Source organism: Oncorhynchus keta, chromosome 26 (assembly GCF_023373465.1).
Source record: "Oncorhynchus keta strain PuntledgeMale-10-30-2019 chromosome 26, Oket_V2, whole genome shotgun sequence".
Classification (NCBI taxonomy): Eukaryota; Metazoa; Chordata; class Actinopteri; order Salmoniformes; family Salmonidae; genus Oncorhynchus; species Oncorhynchus keta.
Window position 1 is genome coordinate 43,642,504 of NC_068446.1, and position 26,221 is coordinate 43,668,724.

Sequence of the window (26,221 nt, forward strand, 5' to 3'; positions counted from 1 at the left end):
GATGACAACAAGCTGTTTGAAAAAACGTGTAGCCAACAAGGAAATAGCGAACCTTGCACTTTATAACCAATCAATCTGGCGTAGACGAGACGCAGTGGTTATCTCCGTGAACAGGAAACATTACTGCAGGGTACAGTACATTTGTTAAATCCATAGTTAGTTTGTTCCGTGAACTTTTACAAGTGACATGCTAAATCAAATCAGTTAGCTTGTTGCTAACTAGGCTAGCTAGCAGTAGTTTACTAAGAAACTTCGAATCTTACTCACCATTACTGTCATACAATCATATTTATGCATTTTATCCTAATTAAACATAGCCATGTAACGTTACGTGTTTATTGTTAGTGAAATATAGGCTATGTTCTTGTACTGGCGAGACAATCAATGTTCTGGGAATTGTATCCTAGGACGCTCATGTCCCAACATGCCCAGGTACAGCAGGAAGCAGGTGTCCCTTGAAGATTGGCCCTTCTAATACATGAGAAGAAAAAAATCAATGTGTTTTGGATTTCAATTCAACACCTTCACACACAAAAAAACCAAGGTCCTCTGAGAGAAGCGGTGTGAGATGGAGAGAGAGAAGAAGAAGAAGAAGAAGAAGAAGAGGGAATGGAGGAGAGGAAGTGGACAAGAGAAAGCGGAGGGTGAGAATCAAGCCGGTGGGGGAACCATGGAAATGGGACATGATCCTCTTGGTCAGATGAGCAATAAGACTGTCGATAGAATAACACACTTTCCCGTAGATAAGATGACCCACCATCTTGGAGAGGAACTGTCGCGTAGGGAAGGACAGACCGAGGGAGAAACTGCCCGTGTGTCTGCAGTTAGAAACAAAGAAGAAAGTGGAATTCAAATGAGGACGGAGAAGATGGAGGAAATTAATAAAGGACTGATAGCAGTTACAGACCGAGATAACGATGACGACGACCCTGCCTCCATCCCTCCTGCTCCCTCCATCCCTCCTGCTCCCTCCATCTCTCCTCTCTCCATCTCCACCCTCTCATCTCCCTCTCCCTCCTTCCTGGCTCCTCTCTCCTCGTTCTCTCCAGTTCCGTCCCTCACCCCTCCCCTTCCCCCGTCAGTAGAGCTGTGTGCAGTGCTCACCGACACGAGACTGACTCTGGATGTATACCAGGGCGGGACTGCTGTGCTACAAGTACTATGGGTGTCTGTCCCTGGGCAGCTGAGGGGCCTGCAGTACCTCCGACTGGGCTCAGAGGACAGGGGGGCGGTAGAGGGAGCCCTGGAGGTCCTACCGCACCTCACACAGCTACGCTCACTGGCTATTAGAGGTACTAGTGCTGAATGCTGATACATTCATTAATGCTGTGTAACGTGCTTGTAAACTAACATTCGATCGATTATTTAGTAGACACTGAACATCAGACTCACATTATAGCACATTGTAGAAACACTGCAACGTCATCATACAATGTGTGTCTTCACATGTTAATAATTATGTTGGTATTTTCACACCTTTTTCAATAATTTGTCCCTTGTCTGTCCTCTCCCTCTCTCCTCCTGTCTGTCCTCTCCCTCTCTCCTCCTGTCTGTCCTCTCCCTCTCTCCTCCTGTCTGTCCTCTCCCTCTCTCCTCCTGTCTGTCCTCTTCCTCTCTCCTCCTGTCTGTCCTCTCCTCTCTCCTCCTGTCTGTCCTCTCCCTCTCTCCTCCTGTCTGTCCTCTCCCTCTCTCCTCCTGTCTGTCCTCTCCCTCTCTCCTCCTGTCTGTCCTCTCCCTCTCTCCTCCTGTCTGTCCTCTCCCTCTCTCCTCCTGTCTGTCCTCTCCCTCTCTCCTCCTGTCTGTCCTCTCTCCTCCTGTCTGTCCTCTCCCTCTCTCCTCCTGTCTGTCCTCTCTCTCCATGCTTGCTCATCTTCTGACTCCTCCTCAGGACACTGTTTCCATGACGCCCATGGTGACCCCCTCCCCGGCCTTATCACCTCTCTTCCTCCCTCTCTCTCATCCCTTTCTCTCCTCGTCCACCTGGACCTCTCCTTCAACCTCCTCTCCTCCTTCCCTCCCTGCCTCCTCACCCTCCCCCTCCTCTCCACCCTCCTCCTGGGTCACAACCACCTCACTGATCTCCCTCCCTCCTTCGGTCCTCTCCCTGCCCTCCGCTACCTCTCTCTCCTGGGGAACTGTCTGGCCTCTCTCCCCCCCAGCCTGGGTCAGTTGAAGACACTCCACACCCTGGATGTCTCCTATAACCTCCTGGAGACATTACCTGAGGAGATCGGTGCGCTGGAGGAGCTGGTCAAACTGGAGCTGTCACACAACAGGCTAAAGAGGCTGCCTGAGACCATGGGTAAGGGGAGGAGAGTCTAGGGGGAAGATAGGTAACAATGGGTAAGGGGAGGAGAGTCTAGGGGGAAGATAGGTAACAATGGGTAAGGGGAGGAGAGTCTAGGGGGAAGATAGGTAACAATGGGTAAGGGGAGGAGAGTCTAGGGGGAAGATAGGTAACAATGGGTAAGGGGAGGAGAGTCTAGGGGGAAGATAGGTAACAATGGGTAAGGGGAGGAGAGTCTAGGGGGAAGATGGTAACAATGGGTAAGGGGAGGAGAGTCTAGGGGGAAGATAGGTAACAATGGGTAAGGGGAGGAGACTAGGGGGAAGATAGGTAACAATGGGTAAGGGGAGGAGACTAGGGGAAGATGGGTATAGGTAACAATGGGTAAGGGGAGAGACTCTAGGGGAAGATAGGTAACAATGGGTAAGGGGAGGAGACTCTAGGGGGAAGATAGGTAACAATGGGTAAGGGGAGGAGAGTCTAGGGGGAAGATAGGTAACAATGGGTAAGGGGAGGAGACTCTAGGGGGAAGATAGGTAACAATGGGTAAGGGGAGGAGACTCTAGGGGGAAGATAGGTAACAATGGGTAAGGGGAGGAGACTCCAGGGGGAAGATAGGTAACAATGGGTAAGGGGAGGAGACTCTAGGGGGAAGATAGGTAACAATGGGTAAGGGGAGGAGACTCTAGGGGGAAGATAGGTAACAATGGGTAAGGGGAGGAGACTCCAGGGGGAAGATAAATAACAATGGATAAGGGGAGGAGACTCTAGGGGGAAGATAGATAACAATGGGTAAGGGGAGGAGACTAGGGGGAAGATAGGTAACAATGGATAAGGGGAGGAGACTCTAGGGGGAAGATAGATAACAATGGGTAAGGGGGGAAGATGGATAACAATGGGTAAGGGGAGGAGAGTCTAGGGGGAAGATAGGTAACAATGGGTAAGGGGAGGAGACTCTAAGGGAAAGATAGATAACAATGGGAACAATGGGTAAGGGGAGGAGACTCTAGGGGAAGATAGGTAACAATGGATAAGGGTAACAATGAGGAGACTCTAGGGGGAAGATAGATAACAATGGGTAAGGGGGGAAGATGGATAACAATGGGTAAGGGGAGGAGAGTCTAGGGGGAAGATAGGTAACAATGGGTAAGGGGTGGAGAGTCTAGGGGAAGATAGGTAACAATGGGTAAGGGGAGGAGACTCTAGGGGGAAGATAGGTAACAATGGGTAAGGGGTGGAGACTCTAGGGGGAAGATAGGTAACAATGGGTAAGGGGAGGAGACTCTAGGGGGAAGATAGGTAACAATGGGTAAGGGGTGGAGACTCTAGGGGGAAGATAGACAACAATGGGTAAGGGGAGGAGACTAGAGGGAAGATAGACAACAATGGGTAAGGGGAGGAGACTCTAGGGGGAAGATAGGTAACAATGGGTAAAGGGAGGACTGCTAAATGACTTAAATGTAAAGGTAAATGGGAGGAGACTAGGGGGAAGATATTTAACAATGGGTAAGGGGAGGAGACTAGGGGGAAGATAGGTAACAATGGGTAAGGGGAGGTGACTCTAGGGGAAGATAGATAACAATGGGTAAGGGGGGAAGATGGATAACAATGGGTAAGGGGAGGAGAGTCTAGGGGGAAGATAGGTATGGGTAAAAGGGAGAGAACTAGGGGAAAGATAGGTAACAATGGGTAAGGGAGGAGACTCTAGGGGAAGATGGGTAAGGGGTAATGGAGACTCTAGGGGAAGATAGATAACAATGGGTAAGGGGGAAGATGGATAACAATGGGTAAGGAGGAGACTCTAGGGCAGGAAGATATCTTCAACAATGGGTAAGGGGTGAGACTCTAGGGGAAGATAGGTAACAATGGTTTAAGTGCTTGTTTGGGGGAATTCATCATGGAAAAATGGGTAAGGGGAGGAGAACTCTAGGGGGAAGAAATGGGTAAGGGGAAACATTTAACTGGTGAAGACTCTAGGGGAAGATGGATAACAAAATGGGTAAGGGGAGGAGAAAACTCTAGGGGAAAATAGGTAATGTTCAATGGGTAAGGGGTGGAGACTCTAGGGGAAGATAGACAACAATGGGTAAGGGAGGAGACTCTAGGGGGAAGATGGGTAACAATGGGTAAGGGGTGGAGACTACTAGGGGGAAGATAGACAACAATGGGTAAGGGGAGGAGACACCTCTAGGGGGAAGATGGGTAACAATGGGTAAGGGGTGGAGACTCTAGGGGAAGATAGGTAACAATGGGTAAGGGGTGGAGACTAGGGGGAAGATAGACAACAATGGGTAAGGGAGGAGACTTGAATGTCTAGGGGAAGATAGGTAACAATGGGTAAAGGGAGGACTGCTAAATGACTTAAATGTAAAGGTAAATGGGAGGTAGACTAGGGGAAGATGGGACCCGCAGGGAGGAGACTTCTAGGGGGAAGATATTTAACAATGGGTAAGGAGGAGACTAGGGGAAGATAGGTAACAATGGGTCTTTTGGATAGGGGAGGTGACTCTAGGGGGAAGATGGGTAAGGGTTTTCAGTTTGTCTCAGACTCTCTTAGGGGAAAGATATTTAACAATGGGTAAGGGGAGGAGACTCTAGGGGGAAGATATAGAACAATAAGTTAGGAGACTGGAGAGTTATTTTACAAAACAGATTTATCTGATACAGAATTAACCATTGACAAATTGGTTGTGTATGACTGTTGTAAGCCAAAAGATTACTGTGATACTATGGCAATAAAAAAATAAAAGCAGGGGTCAAAGGTTAGGAACATTATCTCCATCTGTCTGTCGACATCATCCCTCTCCTCTTTCATCTCCTCTTGTTTCCTCTCATCTCTCTTCTGTCCCCTCTCTTCTGTCCCTTCTCTTCTGTCCCTTCTCTTCTGTCCCCTCTCTTCTGTCCCCTCTCTTCTGTCCCCTCTCTTCTGTCCCCTCTCTTCTGTCCCTTCTCTTCTGTCCCCTCTCTTCTGTCCCCTCTCTTCTGTCCCCTCTCTTCTGTCCCCTCTCTTCTGTCCCTTCTCTTCTGTCCCCTCTCTTCTGTCCCTTCTCTTTGTCCCCTTCTCTTTTGTCCCCTCTCTTCTGTCCCTTCTCTTCTGTCCCCTCTCTTCTGTCCCTCTCTTCTGTCCCCTCTCTTCTGTCCCCTCTCTTCTGTCCCCTCTCTTCTGTCCCCTCTCTTCTGTCCCCTCTCTTCTGTCCCCTCTCTTCTGTCCCTTCTCTTCTGTCCCCTCTCTTCTGTCCCTTCTCTTCTGTCCCCTCTCTTCTGTCCCCTCTCTTCTTTCGTCTCCTCTCGTGTCTCTTTCCTTTCCTCTCTCATCTCCTCTCCTCTCTCAGGCTGTCTCCTGTCTCTCAGGGACCTGGTGATCCACAGTAATGACCTGCGTGTTCTCCCCGTCTGTCTCTGTCTGGACAAACTGGATAAGTTAAAGGTAGACGTAAGGAACAACCCCCTGGGAAGACCCCCTACCCCTCCACCACTACCACCCACACCTGGTGAGTACCACTCTACCCCCTCCACCTCTACCACCTGGTTAGTACCACTCTACCCCCTACCCCTCCACCACTACCACCCACACCTGGTGAGTACCACTCTACCCCCTCCACCTCTACCACCTGGTTAGTACCAGTCTACCCCTTCCACCTCTACCACCTGGTTAGTACCAGTCTACCCCTTCAGTCTACCCTCCACCACTACCACCTGGTTAGCCAGTGGTTAGTACCACTAACTCCACCTCTACCCCACTCTCCACCTCTACCACCTGGTTAGTACCAGTCTACCCCTCCACCACTACCAGCTGGTTAGTACCAGTCTAACTCTACCCCCTGGTTAGTCCACCCTCTACCACCTGGTTAGTACCAGTCTACCCCTCCACCTACCACCTGGTTAGTACCAGTCTACCCCTTCCACCACTACCAGCTGGTTAGTACCACTAACTCTACCCTCTCCACCTCTACCACCTGGTTAGTACCACTAACTCTACCCCCTCCACCACTACCACCTGGTTAGTACCAGTCTACCCCCTCCACCACTAACACCTGGTTAGTACCACTAACTATACCCCCTCCACCTCTACCACCTGGTTAGTACCACTAACTCTACCCCCTCCACCACTACCACCTGGTTAGTACCACTAACTCTACCCCCTCCACCTCTACCACCTGGTTAGTACCACTAACTCTACCCCCTCCACCTCTACCACCTGTTTAGTACCAGTCTACCCCCTCTACCACCTGGTTAGTACCAGTCTACCCCCTCCATCTCTACCACCTGGTTAGTACCACTAACTCTACCCCCTCCACCACTACCACCCATACCTGAAGGAAGGTCTTAGTGGCGTTCCTGTCGTTATTGACTATTTGCAGTGTGATCCTAGTTTTGTAAATCGTTCCTTAGTTTATCGTCCTCTGTCCTCCTCAGGCCAGGTGGAAACACGCATTCCAGAGTTACACCTTGGACCGAATCGACACAGGTACCTACACAGTGTTACTTTGACTTGCCTTGATGCTGATCTCACATATCGACACAGGTACCAACACAGTGTTACTTTGACTTGCCTTGATGCTGATCTCACATATCGACACAGGTACCAACACAGTGTTACTTTGACTTGACTTGATGCTGATCTCACATATCGACACAGGTACCAACACAGTGTTACTTTGACTTGACTTGATGCTGATCTCACATATCGACACAGTTGTTTCCTTTAGTTAAAGCTTGGTGTTGTTGTTGTTGTTATTATTGTTGTTCTTCCTCTCCCGCCAGGTTCCGTGTGTCGTCTGCTGGTTGTCATGTGTTCCTCCCAGGGGGAGCGGAGCTACTGTTTCCCTCGGGTTGCCTAGCGACGACCACCACGCTGCAGTGGGCGGAGCGTAGGCCAGACAGGAAATGGGTGTGGCTAGAGGAGCATGACTTCCTGCTGAGTCGACCACTGGAACTCCTCCCACACGGGATCTCCTTTTTAAAGGTATTCTGGAAACGGTATAATTAATTAGTCTTAATTTATGGTGTGATACTTATCAATGGAAAGATCTGTAGGTTCACACACAAAGTAGACAGACACGGATATCTTCTTTTCAGGAGTTTTAAATGGGTTGTTTCTTGCAGTGTACAGATATTTGGGACAAAGTGTTTTTCATTGTGTATCTACGAGCTTCTCTCATTGGTCTCTTCTACTCTGATACTCATCTTCTTTCTGAACATATTCCTCCTCTCCCCTTCTCCTCTCTTCTCCCCTTCTCCTCTTCTCCTCTCTTCTCCTCTTCTCCCCTTCTCCTCTCCTCTTCTCCCCTTCTCCACTCCTCTTCTCCTCTTCTCCCCTTCTCCACTCCTCCTCTCTTCTCCCCTCCACTCCTCCTCTCTTCTCCCCTCCACTCCTCCTCTCTTCTCCCCTTCTCCACTCCTCCTCTCTTCTCCCCTTCTCCACTCCTCCTCTCTTCTCCCCTTCTCCTCTTCTCCTCTCTTCTCCCCTCCACTCCTCCTCTCTTCTCCCCTTCTCCACTCCTCCTCTCTTCTCCCCTCCACTCCTCCTCTCTTCTCCTCCCCTCCTCTCTCCCTCCTCTCCTCCCCTTCTCCACTCCTCCTCTCTTCTCCCCTTCTCCACTCCTCCTCTCTTCTCCCCTTCTCTTCTCCTCTCTTCTCCCCTTCTCCTCTTCTCCTCTTCTCTTCTTCTTCTCCTCTCCTCTCCTCTCCTCTCCTCTCCTCTCTCCTCTCCTCTCCTCCCTCTCCTCCCTCTCCTCTCCTCTCCTCTCCTCTCCTCTCCTCTCCTCTCCTCTCCAGCCAGTGGAGGTGTGTGTACCGTACCACCGGTCCAGGAAAGGGGAGGTGGTTGTGAGGAGGTTTGATGGACAGCAGTGGAGTACACTATCCACTGAGACCAGAAGGGGCAGTATAGGACACAGCAGTCACCCCGGAGGCCGACCTGCCAGGGTAGTGTACAGAACACAACACTGCTTTACAATATGGCATGCAAGAAAATATAACCAACCTCCTTGGCCCAGTCCCGAATCAACCCCCTAGACCCAACATCCTGTTCACTTCTGGAGATATGAGATTTGGAGAGAGAGATCTGTGTTTGATTGTTGATGTCTGCTGTGCTGGGTTGATGGTTTAGCTATATTATATCAACCAGACAAATCCTGTCCGATCTCCAGAAGTGCATACAGTGTACGGTTGAGATTCTGATTTGTACAGCAGACAAATATCTCGTCTGTCTGTCTGTCTGTCTGTCTGTCTGTCTGTCTGTCTGTCTGTCTGTCTGTCTGTCTGTCTGTCTGTCTGTCTGTCTGTCTGTCTGTCTGTCATTGACTTTCCTATTTAAAAAATAAAATAACAAGTTTGCCCCCATAGCTGGCCTGCGTCTCAGTGAGACAGTTCTCCTGGTTTGTGGCAGTGGGTCGTCCAGTCAGGGACAGTTGCTCTGTGACACCAGAGGGGGCGCTGTTGGTGTCACGTTCAGACGCAGGCATCAAACTGACCTTCCCCCCGGACTGCACTGTTCAGACCCGCACCATCACTCTACAGGTACAGTCTGGTATTCACCATCACTCTACACATACAGTCTGGTATTCACCATCACTCTACAGGTACAGTCTGGTATTCACCATCACTCTACAGGTGCAGTCCGGTATTCACCATCGCTCTACAGGTACAGTCTGGTATTCACCATCACTCTACAGGTACAGTCTGGTATTCACCATCACTCTACAGGTACAGTCTGGTATTCAGTCAGTCTGGTATTCACCATTGCTCTACAGGTACAGGTATTCTCGGGTACATTCACCATCACTCTACAGGTACAGTCTGGTATTCACCATCGCTCTACAGGTACAGTCTGGTATTCACCATCGCTCTACAGGTACAGTCTGGTATTCACCATCGCTCTACAGGTACAGTCTGGGTACAGTCTGGTATTCACCATCACTCTACAGGTACAGTCTGGTATTCACCATCGCTCTACAGGTACAGTCTGGTATTCACCATCGCTCTACAGGTACAGTCTGGTATTCACCATCGCTCTACAGGTACAGTCTGGGTACAGTTCACCATCGCTCTACAGGTACAGGTCTGGTACAGTCTGGTACAGTCTGGTATTCACCATCACTCTACAGGTACAGTCTGGTATTCACCATCACTCTACAGGTACAGTCTGGTATTCACCATCACTCTACAGGTGCAGTCCGGTATTCACCATCGCTCTACAGGTACAGTCTGGTATTCACCATCGCTCTACAGGTACAGTCTGGTATTCACCATCACTCTACAGGTACAGTCTGGTATTCACCATCGCTCTACAGGTACAGTCTGGTATTCACCATCGCTCTACAGGTACAGTCTGGTATTCACCATCGCTCTACAGGTACAGTCTGGTATTCACCATCGCTCTACAGGTACAGTCTGGTATTCACCATCGCTCTACAGGTACAGTCTGGTATTCACCATCGCTCTACAGGTACAGTCTGGTATTCACCATCGCTCTACAGGTACAGTCTGGTATTCACCATCGCTCTACAGGTACAGTCTGGTATTCACCATCGCTCTACAGGTACAGTCTGGTATTCACCATCGCTCTACAGGTACAGTCTGGTATTCACCATCGCTCTACAGGTACAGTCTGGTATTCACCATCGCTCTACAGGTACAGTCTGGTATTCACCATCGCTCTACAGGTACAGTCTGGTATTCACCATCGCTCTACAGGTACAGTCTGGTATTCACCATCACTCTACAGGTACAGTCTGGTATTCACCATCACTCTACAGGTACAGTCTGGTATTCACCATCACTCTACAGGTACAGTCTGGTATTCACCATCACTCTACAGGTACAGTCCGGTATTCACCATCACTCTACAGTCTGGTATTCACCATCACTCTACAGGTACAGTCTGGTATTCACAATCACTCTACAGGTACAGTCTGGTATTCACCATCACTCTACAGGTACAGTCTGGTATTCACCATCACTCTACAGGTACAGTCTGGTATTCACCATCGCTCTACAGGTACAGTCCGGTATTCACCAGAGACTGGTTCTTCCAGAGAGCATTGTTTGTTAAAACATTAAAGCAATACTAGCTAGTATCCTCTTTATTTTGTGACATGTGTTTTCCTGCTAATCCCCTCAGCAGTGGGTAATGTAGATCCCTGCTCACTCCCCTGTTTCTACAGGTGCTACAGGTGTCTGTCACTGAGGTCCAGACGTTGTTTGGAGACCCTCAGGCCAGAGTCAGTCCCCTCCTCTGTCTCTTTCAAGACCCCAGCATCCAATTCCTCCAGCCAATCAAGGTGCAGGTCCCGCTGCCAACTGGACTCACTGGTAGGTCTACCGGGTCCTGTTTGAAAACTGTTTTCACTTCTTTCCTCTCCACTTCAGATCCGACATGATTGGATAGGTGTTAGCAGAATGGTTACTCCGCTTGGCATTCAACCCTTCTAGATGTTTCTGATGAGAAATTACTTCAAGTAGACCCGTCTCCATGGAGACCCCAGCTCTACCTACATTAATTTAACCATGTTGTTGATGTCCCAGGTCATACAGTAGACCTGTCCTGTCTCCATGGAGACCCCAGCTCTACCTACATTAATTTAACCATGTTGTTGTTGTTGATGTCCCAGGTCATACAGTAGACCTGTCCTGTCTCCATGGAGACCCCAGCTCTACCTGCATTCATTTAACCATTTATGTCCCAGGTCATACAGTAGACCTGTCCTGTTCCATGGAGACCCCAGCTCTACCTGCATGTCCCAGGTCATACAGTAGACCTGTCCTGTCTCCATGGAGACCCCAGCTCTACCTGCATTAATTTAACCATGTTGTTGTTGTTGATGTCCCAGGTGTAGACCTGTCCTGTCTCCATGGAGACCCCAGCTCTACCTACATTAATTTAACCATGATGTCCCAGGTCATACAGTCCTGTCCTCCATGGAGACCCCAGCTCTACCTACATTAATTTAACCATGTTGTTGATGTCCCAGGTCATACAGTAGACCTGTCCTGTCTCCATGGAGACCCCAGCTCTACCTACATTAATTTAACCATGTTGTTGTCTGATGTCCCAGGTCATACAGTAGACCTGTCCTGTCTCCATGGAGACCCCAGCTCTACCTACATTAATTTAACCATGTTGTTGTTGATGTCCCAGGTCATACAGTAGACCTGTCCTGTCTCCATGGAGACCCCAGCTCTACCTACATTAATTTAACCATGTTGTTGTTGATGTCCCAGGTCATACAGTAGACCTGTCCTGTCTCCATGGAGACCCCAGCTCTACCTACATTAATTTAACCATGTTGTTGATGTCCCAGGTCATACAGTAGACCTGTCCTGTCTCCATGGAGACCCCAGCTCTACCTACATTAATTTAACCATGTTGTTGTTGAGAGGTCATACAGTAGACTGTCCTGTCTCCATGGAGACCCCAGCTCTACCTACATTAATTTAACCATGTTGTTGTTGATGTCCCAGGTCATACAGTAGACCTGTCCTGTCTCCATGGAGACCCCAGCTCTACCTACATTAATTTAACCATGTTGTTGTTGATGTCCCAGGTCATGTCCTGTCTCCACAGTAGACCTCATACAGTCCTGTCTCCATGGAGACCCCAGCTCTACCTACATTAACCATTTAACCATGTTGTTGTCTCCATGGATGTCCCTAGGTCATGTCCCACAGTAGACCTGTCCTGTCTCCATGGAGACCCCAGCTCTACCTACATTAATTTAACCATGTTGTTGTTGATGTCCCAGGTCATACAGTAGACCTGTCCTGTCTCCATGGAGACCCCAGCTCTACCTACCCAGGTTAATTTAACCATGTTGTTGTTGATGTCCCAGGTCATACAGTAGACTTGTCCTGTCTCCATGGAGACCCCAGCTCTACCTACATTAATTTAACCATGTTGTTGATGTCATTAATTTAACCATGTTGTTGATGTCCCAGGTCATACAGTAGACCTGTCCTGTCTCCATGGAGACCCCAGCTCTACCTACATTAATTTAACCATGTTGTTGATGTCCCAGGTCATACAGTAGACCTGTCCTGTCTCCATGGAGACCCCAGCTCTACCTCCATTAATTTAACCATGTTGTTGTTGTTGATGTCCCAGGTCATACAGTAGACCTGTCCTGTCTCCATGGAGACCCCAGCTCTACCTACATTAATTTAACCATGTTGTTGTTGTTGATGTCCCAGGTCATACAGTAGACCTGTCCTGTCTCCATGGAGACCCCAGCTCTACCTACATTAATTTAACCATGTTGTTGTTGTTGATGTCCCAGGTCATACAGTAGACCTGTCCTGTCTCCACCTGCTTCATGGAGACCCCAGCGCCCACACCTGGACAGACATAACCTCACAGGTGTCCCTGTACGTCACACAGCTCTACGCCATCTTCTACATCACTCACTTCTCCTGGTGAGTTCCTGTTATTCCAGACTACATGAACACACAGCTTTACAGTAGGAATGTCCTGTTATTCCAGACTACATGAACATACAGCTTTACAGTAATCAATCAATCAAATGTATTTATAAAGCCCTTCTTACATCAGCTGATATCTCAAAGTGCTGTACAGAAACCCAGCCTAAAACCCCCAAACAGCAAGCAATGCAGGTGTAGAAGCACTGAAAAACTCCCTAGAAAGGCCAAAACCTAGAGGAACCAGGCTATATGGGGTGGCCAGTCCTCTTCTGGCTGTGCCGGGTGGAGATTATAACAGAACATGGCCAGTAGGAGTGGCTAATTAGGACTCAAGAGGGGTGTAGGCAACGCTTTAACTCACATGAGACGAGGTGCAGCCCCCCAAAAAAATCTTTCTTGAACAATCAAGTGAACATTCTTCTAACACACCGCTCGCTTCTCAAAATACATTTACACGTAGCCGTGGTTACTCGGTCATTACACCCACACCGCTCGAGCGCGCCAACGAGCGTCTATGTTGCCAAGCGCTAAAATAGAAGTCATTTCTATTTCTGGCACTGAACACGGGGCAAGTCCTGCCTCTCCCATTTCCTCATTGGTTTATAGAAGCGTGTACCCACGTGCCACCTCCTCATTGGTTATACCCACGTGGTATAAAGACGAACTTGGTAACTTGGTCGGTCGTGGTAATACTGTTAAAGTTAGATGCCAATCACAATGTAAAGTCTAAAGAATAAAAAGCCTGGAAGGAGGAGAGATGACTAGAAACGATTCGGTTGACTGTTTTATGTGTGGATTAATTGTCGGATTAGAGGACCTTGTGCATTTCAGGTAAAATAACAAATCAAATCAAAGTTATTTTTAAATCCCTTCGTACATCAGCTGATATCTCAAAGTGCTGTTCAGAAACCCAGCCTAAAACCCCAAACAGCAAGCAATGCAGGTGTAGAAGCACGGTGGCTAGGAAAAACTCCCTGGAAAGGCCAGAACCTAGGAAGAAACCTAGAGAGGAACCAGGCTATGAGGGGTGGCCAGTCCTCTTCTGGCTGTGCCGGGTGGAGATTATAACAGAACGTGGCCAAGATGTTCAAATGTTCATAAATGACCAGCATGGTCGAATAATAATAATCACAGGCAGAACAGTTGAAACTGTAAACAACCCAACGTTTATATCCTAGGACAAGCTAGCAACAGAAAGCTAGCTAAATAGGACACATTAGCTAGAAACAGCAAGCTAGCTAAATAGGACACATTAGCTAGAAACAGCAAGCTAGCTAAATAGGACACATTAGCTAGCAACAGAAAGCTAGCTAAATAGGACACATTAGCTAGAAACAGCAAGTTAGCTAAATAGGACACATTAGCTAGAAACAGCAAGCTAGCTAAATAGGACACATTAGCTAGAAACAGAAAGCTAGCTAGCTAAATTGTAATAAATGTTTAATGCTTTTCGACATGTCCCCAAATTAATATAATTGGTTCAGAGTTTGTTTTGATATTTCAACCTGTGTGTCGTGATTGCATTTCGTGTGGGGGGACAAAATCAATTTGCGTAGGCCCTCGTCCGGTCTGGGCATAGTATTAGAGTATGGTCTTCTCACATTGGTCCTTGAGGCTGACGTTGTTTAAGTTAATATCGTTCATCTATCCTGGGTAGTGTAGTGGCTGTGGTCCGTACGGTGTTACCGGAGCCTGAATCAGGTTCTATTGGCTATGTCTGTTAATAGTTTGTGTATATTATTATTATATTATTCCAGGTACTGGCTGTGGTACACTACCCAGCGCTGTGTTAGCGGGGTGGTCCGTAGGGTTTACCAGAGACTGAAGCAGTTTCAGGTCCAGTTCCTGGTGTTACAGAGGAGAACAGACCCCAAACAGGTTCTGCTACAGTGCCTGCCTGCTGACAAGGTGGGTCCAGTCAGTCAATCCATCCATCCATTTATTGATCTTCAGTCTGAAATGTATGATTTGTGTGGTAAGAGTTGGTGTTGGAGAAGCGACCCAACCCCAAACAGGTTCTGCTGCAGTGCCGGCCATGCCAACAAGGACAGTTAATGTTACGGCAGCATCACTTCCTGAGACCAAGGGCAGTCAGTGTTACAGCAGCATCACTTCCTGAGACCAAGGGCAGTCAGTGTTACAGCAGCATCACTTCCTGAGACCAATGGCAGTCAGTGTTACAGCAGCATCACTTCCTGAGACCAAGGGCAGTCAGTGGCTGTATCACATGCATAGTACATCAGACTTTCCACTGCAAGTTTTAGAAGTGCAGGAATGTTAGAAGACCCACCATGTGTCGATGTCATAATGTGTGTAGATGTCATAATGTGTGTCGATGTCATAATGTGTGTCGATGTCATAATGTGTGTAGATGTCATAATGTGTGTAGATGTCATAATGTGTGTCGATGTCATAATGTGTGTCGATGTCATAATGTGTGTTGATGTCATAATGTGTGTCGATGTCATAATGTGTGTAGATGTCATAATGTGTGTAGATGTCATAATGTGTGTCGATGTCATAATGTGTGTCGATGTCATAATGTGTGTCGATGTCATTATCTGTCGATGTCATAATGTGTGTCGATGTCATTATCTGTCGATGTCATAATGTGTGTCGATGTCATAATGTGTGTCGATGTCATAATGTGTACAGTAAATATCTGATGTACCCTATGACAATGTTTAACAGGTGGACAACAGAGTACAGTCTCTGTCAGAGCAGTACGATGGCCCACAACCCTCAGACCTCTGTGACCTGTTGGAGGGAGAGCAGTTCTTCGCTGGCTTCGAGAGGGGCCTAGACGTCAGCGCAGGTACATTTGGGAAATGATACAATTTGAACGACATAATATATAAATAATAATATAATGTAATAACGACATCTTCCCGGTGAAACGCTACTACGTCCTCTCTCCTTCAGATAGACCAGACTGTGCGGAAGGGAGACTGTCGTTTGTGTTCTACTCTCGGTTGAAGAATCTCAAAGAGGTGTACGTCTGTCCAACACAGAAGCAGGAGGGGTCAATCAGGGGCCAGGTGAGAGACTAGTGACCCCTGACAGAGAGAGGGTGTACAGTACATAGACATTTTTATTAACTATGGGACATTATTCATAAAGAGCTTTATTAGGTAAGGGATAAACACCAACATTTTGTACATTACCTTGGAAAATAATGGAGGACGCAGTTCATTAGTTCCAGGATAATGTACAGAACAGGAGGTGTTTATCCCGCTCACACCACAGTTGCCAAAGTAAACAATACTCAAGCACACGTTTTCATTGGTAGAAATGACACGTTTTTATTGGTAGAATTAACACGTTTTCATTGGTAGAAATGACACGTTTTTATTGGTAGAAATAACACATTTTCATTGGTAGAAATGACACGTTTTCATTGGTAGAAATAACACGTTTTCATTGGTAGAATAAACACGTTTTCATTGGTAGAATAAACCCGTTTTCATTGGTAGAAATGACACGTTTTCATTGGTGGAAATAACACGTTTTCATTGGTAGAATAAACACGTTTTCATTGGTAGAAATGACACGTTTTCATTGGTAAAATAAACACGTTTTCATTGGTAGAAATGACACGTTTTCATTGGTAGAAATGACACGTTTTCATTGGTAGAAATGACACGTTTTCATTGGTAGAAATGACACGTTTTCATTGGTAGAAATGACACGTTTTCATTGGTAGAAATGACACGTTTTCATTGGTAGAATAAACACGTTTTCATTGGTAGAAATTAAACGTTTTCATTGGTAGAAATAACACGTTTTCATTGGTAGAAATAACACGTTTTCATTGGTAGAAATTAAACGTTTTCATTGGTAGAAATGACACGTTTTCATTGGTAGAAATAACACGTTTTTATTGGTGGAATTAACACGTTTTCATTGGTAGAAATTAAACGTTTTCATTGGTAGAAATTAAACATTTTCATTGGTAGAAATAACACGTTTTCAATGGTAGAAATAACACGTTTTCATTGGTAGAATAAACACGTTTTCAATGGTAGAAATGACACGTTTTCATTGGTGGAATTAACACGTTTTCTTTGGTATTTACAGTTTAATAAGTCAATTCCTACTTTTCCATCCTCCCACCAAGCCTGATTGTTAGTTCTATTGGCGAGGCTGACTAATACATTATAGAGGCCTGTCTGAGTGGACTAATCCATTATAGAGGCCTGTCTGAGTGGACTAATCCATTGTAGAGGCCTGTCTGAGTGGACTAATCCATTGTAGAGGTCTGTCTGAGTGGACTAATCCATTGTAGAGGCCTGTCTGAGTGGACTAATCCATTGTAGAGGCCTGTCTGAGTGGACTAATCCATTGGGAAGGCCTGTCTGAGTGGACTAATCCATTGGGAAGGCCTGTCTGAGTGGACTAATCCATTGGGAAGGCCTGTCTGAGTGGACTAATCCATTGGGAAGGCCTGTCTGAGTGGACTAAATGTAGGCCTGCTACATTATACATATAGGCTAATAAATGTAGGCCTGTACATGTAGTCCTATGACATTATAAATGTAGGCCTGTAAATGTAGGTCTACTACATTATAAATGTAGGCCTGTAAATGTAGTCCTACTACATTATAAATGTAGGCCTGTAAATGTAGTCCTACTACATTATAAATGTAGGCCTATAAATGTAGTCCTACTACATTATAAATGTACTCCTACTACATTATAAATGTAGTCCTACTACATTATAAATGTAGGCCTATAAATGTAGTCCTACTACATTATAAATGTAGGCCTATAAATGTAGTCCTATTACATTATAAATGTAGGCCTATAAATGTAGGCCTGCTACATTATAATTGTAGGCCTGTAAATTTAGGTCTATTAATGTAAACTACTACATTATAAATGTAGAACAATAAATGTAGGCCTAAAAATGTAGTCCTACTAGATTATAAATGTAGGCTTATATATGTAGTCCTATAAATGTAGGCCTATAAATGTAGTCCTATAAATGTAGGCCAATATATGTAGGCTAATATATGTAGGCTAATATATGTAGTCCTATAAATGTAGTCCTATAAATGTAGGCCTATAAATGTAGTCCTATAAATGTAGTCCTATAAATGTATGCCTATAAATGTAGGCCTATAAATGTAGGCCTATAAATGTAGTCCTATAAATGTATGCCTATAAATGTAGGCCTATAAATGTAGGCCAATATATGTAGTCCTATAAATGTAGGCCTATAAATGTAGGCCTATAAATGTAGGCCTATAAATGTAGGCCTATAAATGTAGGCCTATAAATGTAGGCCTATAAATGTAGGCCTATAAATGTAGGCCTATAAATGTAGGCCTATAAATGTAGTCCTATAAATGTAGTCCTATAAATGTAGGCCTATAAATGTAGTCCTATAAATGTAGGCTAATATATGTATGCTAATACAGTGGGGTAAAAAAGTATTTAGTCAGCCACCAATTGTGCAAGTTCTCCCACTTAAAAAGACGAGAGAGGCCTGTAATTTTGCATTTCAAATATTTTATTTATTTGTATTTATTTTGCCAGGTAAGTTGACTGAGAACATGTTCTAATTTACAGCAAAGACCTGGGGAATAGTTACATGGGAGATGAAAGAGCCAATTGTAAGCTGGTGATGATTAGGTGACCGTGATGTTATAAGGGCCAGATTGGGAATTTAGCCACGACATCAGGGTTAACACCCCTACTCTTACGATAAGTGCCATGGGATCTTTAGAGACCACAGAGAGTCAGGACACCCGTTTAACATCCTATCTGAAAGACAGCACCCTACACAGGGCAATGTCCCCAATCACTGCCCTGGGGTATTGGGATGTTCTTTTACACCAGAGGAAAAAGTGCCTCCTACTGGCCCTCCAACACCATCTGGTCGCCCATCCAGGGACCGACCAGGACCAACCCTGCTTAGTTTCAGAAGCAAGCCAGCAGCATCTGGTCTCCCATCCAGGGACTGACCAGGACCAACCCTGCTTAGCTTCAGAAGCAAGACAGCAGCATCTGGTCTCCCATCCAGGGACTGACCAGGACCAACCCTGCTTAGCTTCAGAAGCAAGCCAGCAGCATCTGGTCTCCCATCCAGGGACCGACCAGGACCAACCCTGCTTAGCTTCAGAAGCAAGACAGCAGCATCTGGTCTCCCATCCAGGGACCGACCAGGACCAACCCTGCTTCAGAAGCAAGCCAGCAGTATGCTGCTGGCAAAGATGATGGAACAAAAACAAAAGAATTGAAAACCCATGTTCTTTTTCTTTGTATTATCTTTTACCAGATCTAATGTGTTATATTATCCTACATTCATTTCACATTTCCACAAAACTTCAAAGTGTTTCCTTTCAAGTGGTATCACGACTATGCAAACTCTTGCTTCAGGTCCTGAGCTACAGGCGGTTAGATTTGGTCCTTTTAGGCCAACAAAAAGGGTCCGATCCTTAAGAGGATAAAAAACCTATGTTTTATTATTTGGGGCGGCAGGGTAGCCTAGTGGTTGGAGCGTTGGGCCAGTAACCAAAAGCTTGCTGGAGCTTGGCCCGAGCTGACAAGGTAAAAATCTGTCGTTCTGCCCCTGAACAAGGCAGTTAACACACTGTTCCTCGGTAGGCCAGCATTGTAAATAAAAATGTGTTCTTAACTGACTTGCCTAGTTAAATAAAGGTTAAACAAATCAAATATAATTGAAAGACTATTCTATCTGAAGTTCTCTCTCCTCTCCAGGTGTCTTTCTATCGAGGGGAGGTTCCCAGTGACATACCACAGGAAGTGGCCAGGAAAAGGAAAGGACACGACAGCCAATGGCTGGCCACCTTACCACTCAGACTTCCTGTAAGTGAGAACAGAGCATGAGCTCAGTCAGAGACACCCTTCTCTAGCCTGTTCCCAGATCTGTTTGAGCTGTACTGATGTAGGCTCATAATTTGAGCCAGTTTCCTACAGCAGGAAAATAATTCCTGTAGCAACAGGAAATGTGAATTATTAAGTGGGTTATAATTAATGAAGAACAAGAAGGCCCGCACATTCTTTAAGCTCCCAGTTCACCGCGTTATTGACTACGTACTGTTCTTTATAATCCCAGCACCTATGTTTTTAATGATGTGTGTGTATAACCACAAACTTTTCTATAGATTATAATTAATGGCCATTTTTGTAGGGATTGATAAGGAAAATCAAGTCTGAAATTCAAGTTAGAAATCACAAATCTTCAGAAGCCTTTTTAAACCTCAAATACACTACACATTTAAAAATGTCCTGAATTGCAGAAAAGTTATCCTGCAACAGGCTGATCAAATTAAGATCCTACATCTGTATAGCCAACTTCTATGTTTGGCCTGGCATGACAATGACCATAAGAGTTGGCTACTCAGCACGAACAGATATGAGATCACACAAACTGCTTGTGAAGTCTTTATTTTCCAAAGCATCAGGACAAGCATCAGGACTCGCATTAACATCTGCTAACCATGTGTATGTGACCGATAACATTTGATTTTGATTTGACATGTCAGATGTTTGAGGACCCACTACCCAGTACCACTATCCTTTGTATATATTGGATCTTCTTACCATGTATCTCCTCCTCCTCTTCACTCTGGCTGGGATTCAAACCAACACATCTGTGCTAAGCAATAGACTTTTAAAGGTAATGTCCCTGATATTCAATAGACTTTTAAAGGTAATGTCCCTCACATTCAATAGACTTTTAAAGGTAATGTCCCTCACATTCAATAGACTTTTAAAGGTAATGTCCCTCACATTCAATAGACTTTTAAAGGTAATGTCCCTCACATTCAATAGACTTTTAAAGGTAATGTCCCTGATATTCAATAGACTTTTAAAGGTAATGTCCCTGATATTCAATAGACTTTTAAAGGTAATGTCCCTGATATTCATGGGGATGAAGACGGCTGTTGATATTTTGACTCTGCGAGCGTTGGCTCAATCACAAATCACCTAAATCAACATAAATGATCAGAAGTCAATCGCAGTACACAGGTTGTTTTGTCTGCGTTCGTTTGAATCCTGGCCTCTCTTTCTCTACATTTACTGTTCTGTGTTAGGTTTATTTTACAAAGACAACGCACATTAATCAATATTTTCTGTAAAATAGAGTTTTACAAAGCATATTCCTCTTTTATGTTGAGGATGTTCAAACATTCTATTGAAACTCGCAGACTCCCAGAGTCTTTATCACCGTAATGTTAAAGATAAAGATGAAACCGATACATCCTCCTATTGCGCTCCTCGGATGCGATCTCAAGGTGTTTACTAAAATACTCTGCAAACAGACTAAATAAATGCATTTAGACTATAATTCATTGTGACAAAACTGGTTTCATCCCAGGCAGATTCTCATTTTTTGGGGCGGCAGGGTAGCCTAGTGGTTAGAGTGTTGGACTAGTAACCGAGCTGACAAGGTGTCTGTCGTTCTGCCCCCGAACAGGCAGTTAACCCACTGTTCCTAGGCTGTCATTGAAAATAAGAATGTGTTCTTAACTGACTTGCCTGGTTAAATAAAGGAAAAATAAAATGTTCCAGGTGACTGACCGATGAATATCATGTGTTCTAAACATGACAAAGATTCAAAAGTGGCCATTGTTTGACCAAGTGGAATAGAACTACATTCTGACAGTAGTCATTTAGTTTTGTCTCTTACTCTCTTACTATACTGAAAAAAAACTATATATATATATATATACACAACATGCAACAATTTCAATGATTTTACAGAGTCTATAGTTGATATAAGGAAATCAGTCAATTGAAATAAATTCATTAGGCCCTAATCTATGGACTGGGCAGGGGCGTAGTGAATTCATGCCTCTCTTGGTACACCATAAACTGGGATAAACGTGAATTCATGCCTCTCTTGGTACACCATAAACTGGGATAAAAGTGAATTCATGCCTCTCTTGGTACACCATAAACTGGGATAAAAGTGAATTCATGCCTCTCTTGGTACACCATAAACTGGGATAAAAGTGAATTCATGCCTCTCTTGGTACACCATAAACTGGGATAAAAGTGAATTCATGCCTCTTGGTACACCATAAACTGGGATAAAAGTGAATTCATGCCTCTCTTGGTACACCATAAACTGGGATAAAAGTGAATTCATGCCTCTTGGTACACCATAAACTGGGATAAAAGTGAATTCATGCCTCTCTTGGTACACCATAAACTGGGATAAAAGTGAATTCATGCCTCTTAAAGGAAACTTAAACCCAGACTTAAAAAAAATATACAGTGCCTTGCGAAAGTATTCGGGCCCCTTGGAACTTTGCGACCTTTTGCCACATGATTGTGTCCCACTTGTTGTTGATTCTTGACAAAAAATTACAGTTTTATATCTTTATGTTTGAAGCCTGAAATGTGGCAAAAGGTTGCAAAGTTCAAGGGGGCCGAATACTTTCGCAAGGCACTGTATATATATATACCTTTTTAAAATCACGAGACAAAATAAAAATATTTAAGTGAATTGATTTGTAATTGGAACTACAGCATCTCGACATGATAGAAAAGTTAAACACTGAGATCTGAAGGGTGTTGCCTCTGTCTGTGATAGGCTGTGTTATTAAAATGGCTACATGATCTCTTTCAGAATCTGCAGATTTTTTAACATCTTGCCTTTTTGTGTGGGGATACAAAGTACACCCACTCAGGCTATGAACTCTGATTGGATAGTAATCGTATGAGCCTCTTTCTCTACTTCCTGTCTTCACCGCCCACTCAGGCTATGAACTCTGATTGGATAGTAATGGTATGAGCCTCTGCCTCTACTTCCTGTCTTCACTGCCCTCTCTCCCTTCCCCTCAGGGCCTAAACTCAGAGGGTGGTAGTAATGGTATGGACTGGGAGCAGCCTCAGTACCCTCCGCTGAACCTGGGCGACCCAGAGAGCGGGTACCTGACTGAGGCTAACCTGCTGGCCATCTCCCTGCAGATTGGACAGGACTGGAGGTCCATTGGCATCAACCTGGGAATCAGCTACCAGGAGCTGGACCGCATGCAGTACAAATACAGGTGGGCATGTTCATGAGGCACCAAATGTAAGAAAACTGACCGAAACAGGGAGGCATTACCTGCACTTATCCAATAAGAAAGACTAATTTTGCATTAAGTACGAATACACCTGGGCATGATGGTTACTGTGATGGAGAACCAGGGTCCTGTTCATTAGGCACCAAATGTAATTCATTACCCAGTAATAACACTTTCAATACCCATTTATAACCCATTCATAACCCATTTATAACCCATTTATAACCCATTCATAACCCATTCATAACCCTTTCATAACCCATTTATAACCCATTTATAACCCATTTATAACCCATTTATAACCCATTTATAACCCATTCATAACCCATTCATAACCCATTCATAACCCATTCATAACCCATTCATAACCCATACTTAACCCATACATGACGATACATAACCCATTCATAACCGATACTTAACCCATTCATAACCGATACTTAACCCATACATAACCCATACATGACCGATACATAACCCATTCATAACCCATTCATGACCGATACATAACCCATACATGACCGATACTTAACCATTCATAGCCCATTCATAACCGATACTTAACCCATACATAACCCATACATGACCGATACATAACCGATACTTAACCATTCATAGCCCATCCATAACCCATTCATAACCGATACTTAACCCATACATGACCGATACATAACCCATTCTTAACCCATTCATAACCCATTCATGACCGATACATAACCGATACTTAACCATTCATAGCCCATCCATAACCCATTCATAACCGATACATAACCCATTCCTAACCGATACTTAACCATTCATAGCCCATCCATAACCCATTCATAACCATTCTTAACCCATTCGTGACCTATACATAACCATTCTTAACCCATTCGTGACCTATACATAGCCCATCCATAACCCATTTATAACCCATCCTAACCCATTCATAAGCCGTGGCTATTACATCTTTATCATGGTCATTTCCCTTTTTATCAGGAGGATTTTGAGATGAGCGGGAACAAGAGGGATGCAGATTTGCTAAATATAGTTCTTGTTTTCTGTGCCAACCCAGTGTACTATTTCTGGATGAGAGGGGATGAAGTGATGTGCTCCATGTGTGGGCAGGCACATGGACTATTAGCATAGGATAACTAAAGTCCTTCAATTCTCACTGGAGGGATTTAACTTGTAAGGAGTCTGGACTAGACATGCAGGGGGAGTCCGGGGAGAGAAGAGAGAGGAGTGGTGTATAGAAAGAGAGAGGGAGAGAGAAAGGAGTGGTGTGGAGAGGGAACGGAGTGGTGTGGAGAGGGAACGGAGTGGTGTGGAGAGGGAACGGAGTGGTGTGGAGAGGGAACGGAGTGGTGTGGAGAGGGAACGGAGTGGTGTGGAGAGGGAACGGAGTGGTGTGGAGAGGGAACGGAGTGGTGTGGAGAGGGAACGGAGTGGTGTGGAGGGAACGGAGTGGTGTGGAGAGGGAACGGAGTGGTGTGGAGAGGGAACGGAGTGGTGTGGAGAGGGAACGGAGTGGTGTGGAGAGTGAGGAGAGGGAACGGAGTGGTGTAGAGAGGGAACGGAGTGGTGTGGAGAGGGAACGGAGTGGTGGGGAGAGGGAACGGAGTGGTGTGGAGAGGGAACGGAGTGGTGTGGAGAGGGAACGGAGTGGTGTGGAGAGGGAGTGGAGGGGAACGGAGTGGTGTGGAGAGGGAACGGAGTGGTGTAGAGAGGGAGGAGAGGGAACGGAGTGGTGTGGAGAGGGAACGGAGTGGTGTGGAGAGGGAACGGAGTGGTGTGGAGAGGGAACGGAGTGGTGTGGAGAGGGAACGGAGTGGTGTGGAGAGGGAACGGAGTGGTGTGGAGAGGGAACGGGGTGGTGTGGAGAGGGAACGGAGTGGTGTGGAGAGGGAACGGGGTGGTGTGGAGAGGGAACGGAGGGTGGAGAGGGAACGGAGTGGTGTGGAGAGGGAACGGAGTGGTGTGGAGGGAACGGAGTGGTGTGGAGAGGGAACGGAGTGGTGTGGAGAGGGAACGGAGTGGTGTAGAGAGTGAGGAGAGGGAACGGAGTGGTGTGGAGAGGGAACGGAGTGGTGTGGAGAGGAGGAGAGGGAAAGGGTGGTGGAGAGGAGGAGAGGTGAAACGGAGTGGTGTGAGAGGAGGAGAGGGAACGGAGTGGTGTGGAGAGGGAACGGAGTGGTGTGAGAGGAGGGAGGGAACGGAGTGGTGTAGAGGGAACGGAGAGATAAACGGGGTGGTGTGGAGAGAGGAACGGAGTGGTGTAGAGTGGTGGGAGGGAACGGAGTGGTGTAGGAGAGGAGGAAGGGAGGGTGTAGAGAGGAGGAGGGGGAACGGAGTGGTGTAGAGGAGGGAACGGAGTGGTGTGGAGAGGGAACGGGGTGGTGCAGAGAGGAACGGAACGTGGTGTGGAGAACGGGAGGAGGAGGGAAACGGGTGGTGGAGAGGGAACAGGAGTGGTGGAGAGGGAACGGGGGTGGTGTGGAGAGGAACGGGTGGTGTGAGAGGGAAACGGAGTGGTGTGGAGAGGGAACGGAGTGGTGTGGAGAGGGAACGGGTGGTGTGGAGAGGGAACGGAGGTGGGAACGGAGGAACGGTGTGGAGAGGAACAGAGTGGTGTGAGAGGGAACGGGTGGTGTAGAGGGGAACGGAGTGGTGTGGAGGGGGAACGGAGTGGTGTAGAGAGGAGGAGAGGGAACGGAGTGGTGTGGAGAGAGTGGGTGGAGGGAACGGAGTGGTGTAGAGAGGAGATAAACGAGTGGTGTAGAGAGGGGAGGGTGGTGAGGAGAGATAAGAGTGGTGTGGAGAGAGGAGGTGTGGAGAGGGGAACGGAGTGGTGTAGAGGAGGGTGGTGTGAGAGAAAACGGAGTGGTGTAGAGAGGAGAGAGGGAATGGAGGGTGTAGAGAGGAGGAGAGGGAACGGAGTGGTGTAGAAAGGAAAACGGAGTGGTGGAGAGAGAGGGAACGGAGGGAGAGATGGTGAACGGAACGGTGGTGTAGAGAGGAGGAGAGGAACGGAGTGGTGTAGAGAGGAAGGAGGGTGTAGAGAGGAGGATAACGGAGTGGTGTAGAGAGGGAGGAGAGGGAACGGAGTGGTGTAGAGAGGGAGGAGGGGAACGGAGTGGTGTAGAGAGGGAGAGAGGGAACGGAGTGGTGGAGGGGGGAGTGGTGTGGAGAGGGAACGGAGTGGTGTAGAGAGGAAAGGAGAGGGAACGGAGTGGTGTAGAGAGGGAGGAGAGGGAACGGAGTGGTGTAGAGAGGAGGAGAGGGAACGGAGTGGTGTAGAGAGAGGAGAAACGGAGCGGGGTAGAGAAGGAGAGGGAACGGAGTGGTGTAGAGAGGAGGAGAGGGAACGGAGTGGTGTAGAGAGTGAGGAGAGGGAACGGAGTGGTGTAGAGAGGGAAGGAGTGGTGTAGAGAGGGGAGGGAGAGGAACGGAGTGGTGTAGAGAGGGAACGAGATAACCGAGTGGTGTAGGA

The 26,221-nt window shown here is 46.4% G+C and overlaps 1 protein-coding gene across 7 annotated transcripts; it reads left to right on the plus strand.

The window, feature by feature from the left end:
• pidd1 (p53-induced death domain protein 1) lies at positions 1 to 23,991 on the plus strand. Of its 7 annotated transcripts, XM_052481003.1 has the most exons (15): positions 1 to 130; positions 408 to 1,292; positions 1,889 to 2,302; positions 5,620 to 5,778; positions 6,704 to 6,755; positions 7,052 to 7,253; positions 8,066 to 8,215; positions 8,636 to 8,809; positions 10,456 to 10,603; positions 12,565 to 12,700; positions 14,464 to 14,614; positions 15,398 to 15,521; positions 15,629 to 15,744; positions 19,430 to 19,537; positions 22,526 to 23,991. In XM_052481003.1, exons 2-15 carry the CDS (start codon positions 569 to 571, stop codon positions 22,745 to 22,747), a joined length of 2,880 nt encoding a protein of 959 aa, XP_052336963.1. In that variant the 5' UTR covers positions 1 to 130; positions 408 to 568; the 3' UTR covers positions 22,748 to 23,991. The 7 variants fall into 7 exon arrangements, 1 of the variants encoding a protein (XP_052336963.1); XR_008081121.1 differs by lacking the exons at positions 12,565 to 12,700; positions 14,464 to 14,614; positions 15,398 to 15,521; ... (1 more) ...; positions 19,430 to 19,537; positions 22,526 to 23,991 and adding exons at positions 8,903 to 8,964; positions 9,397 to 9,520; positions 10,817 to 10,843 and having other exon boundaries at positions 9,552 to 10,603; XR_008081122.1 differs by lacking the exons at positions 12,565 to 12,700; positions 14,464 to 14,614; positions 15,398 to 15,521; ... (1 more) ...; positions 19,430 to 19,537; positions 22,526 to 23,991 and adding exons at positions 8,903 to 8,964; positions 9,397 to 9,489; positions 10,817 to 10,843 and having other exon boundaries at positions 9,552 to 10,603.
• The last annotated feature ends 2,230 nt before the right edge of the window (positions 23,992 to 26,221 follow it).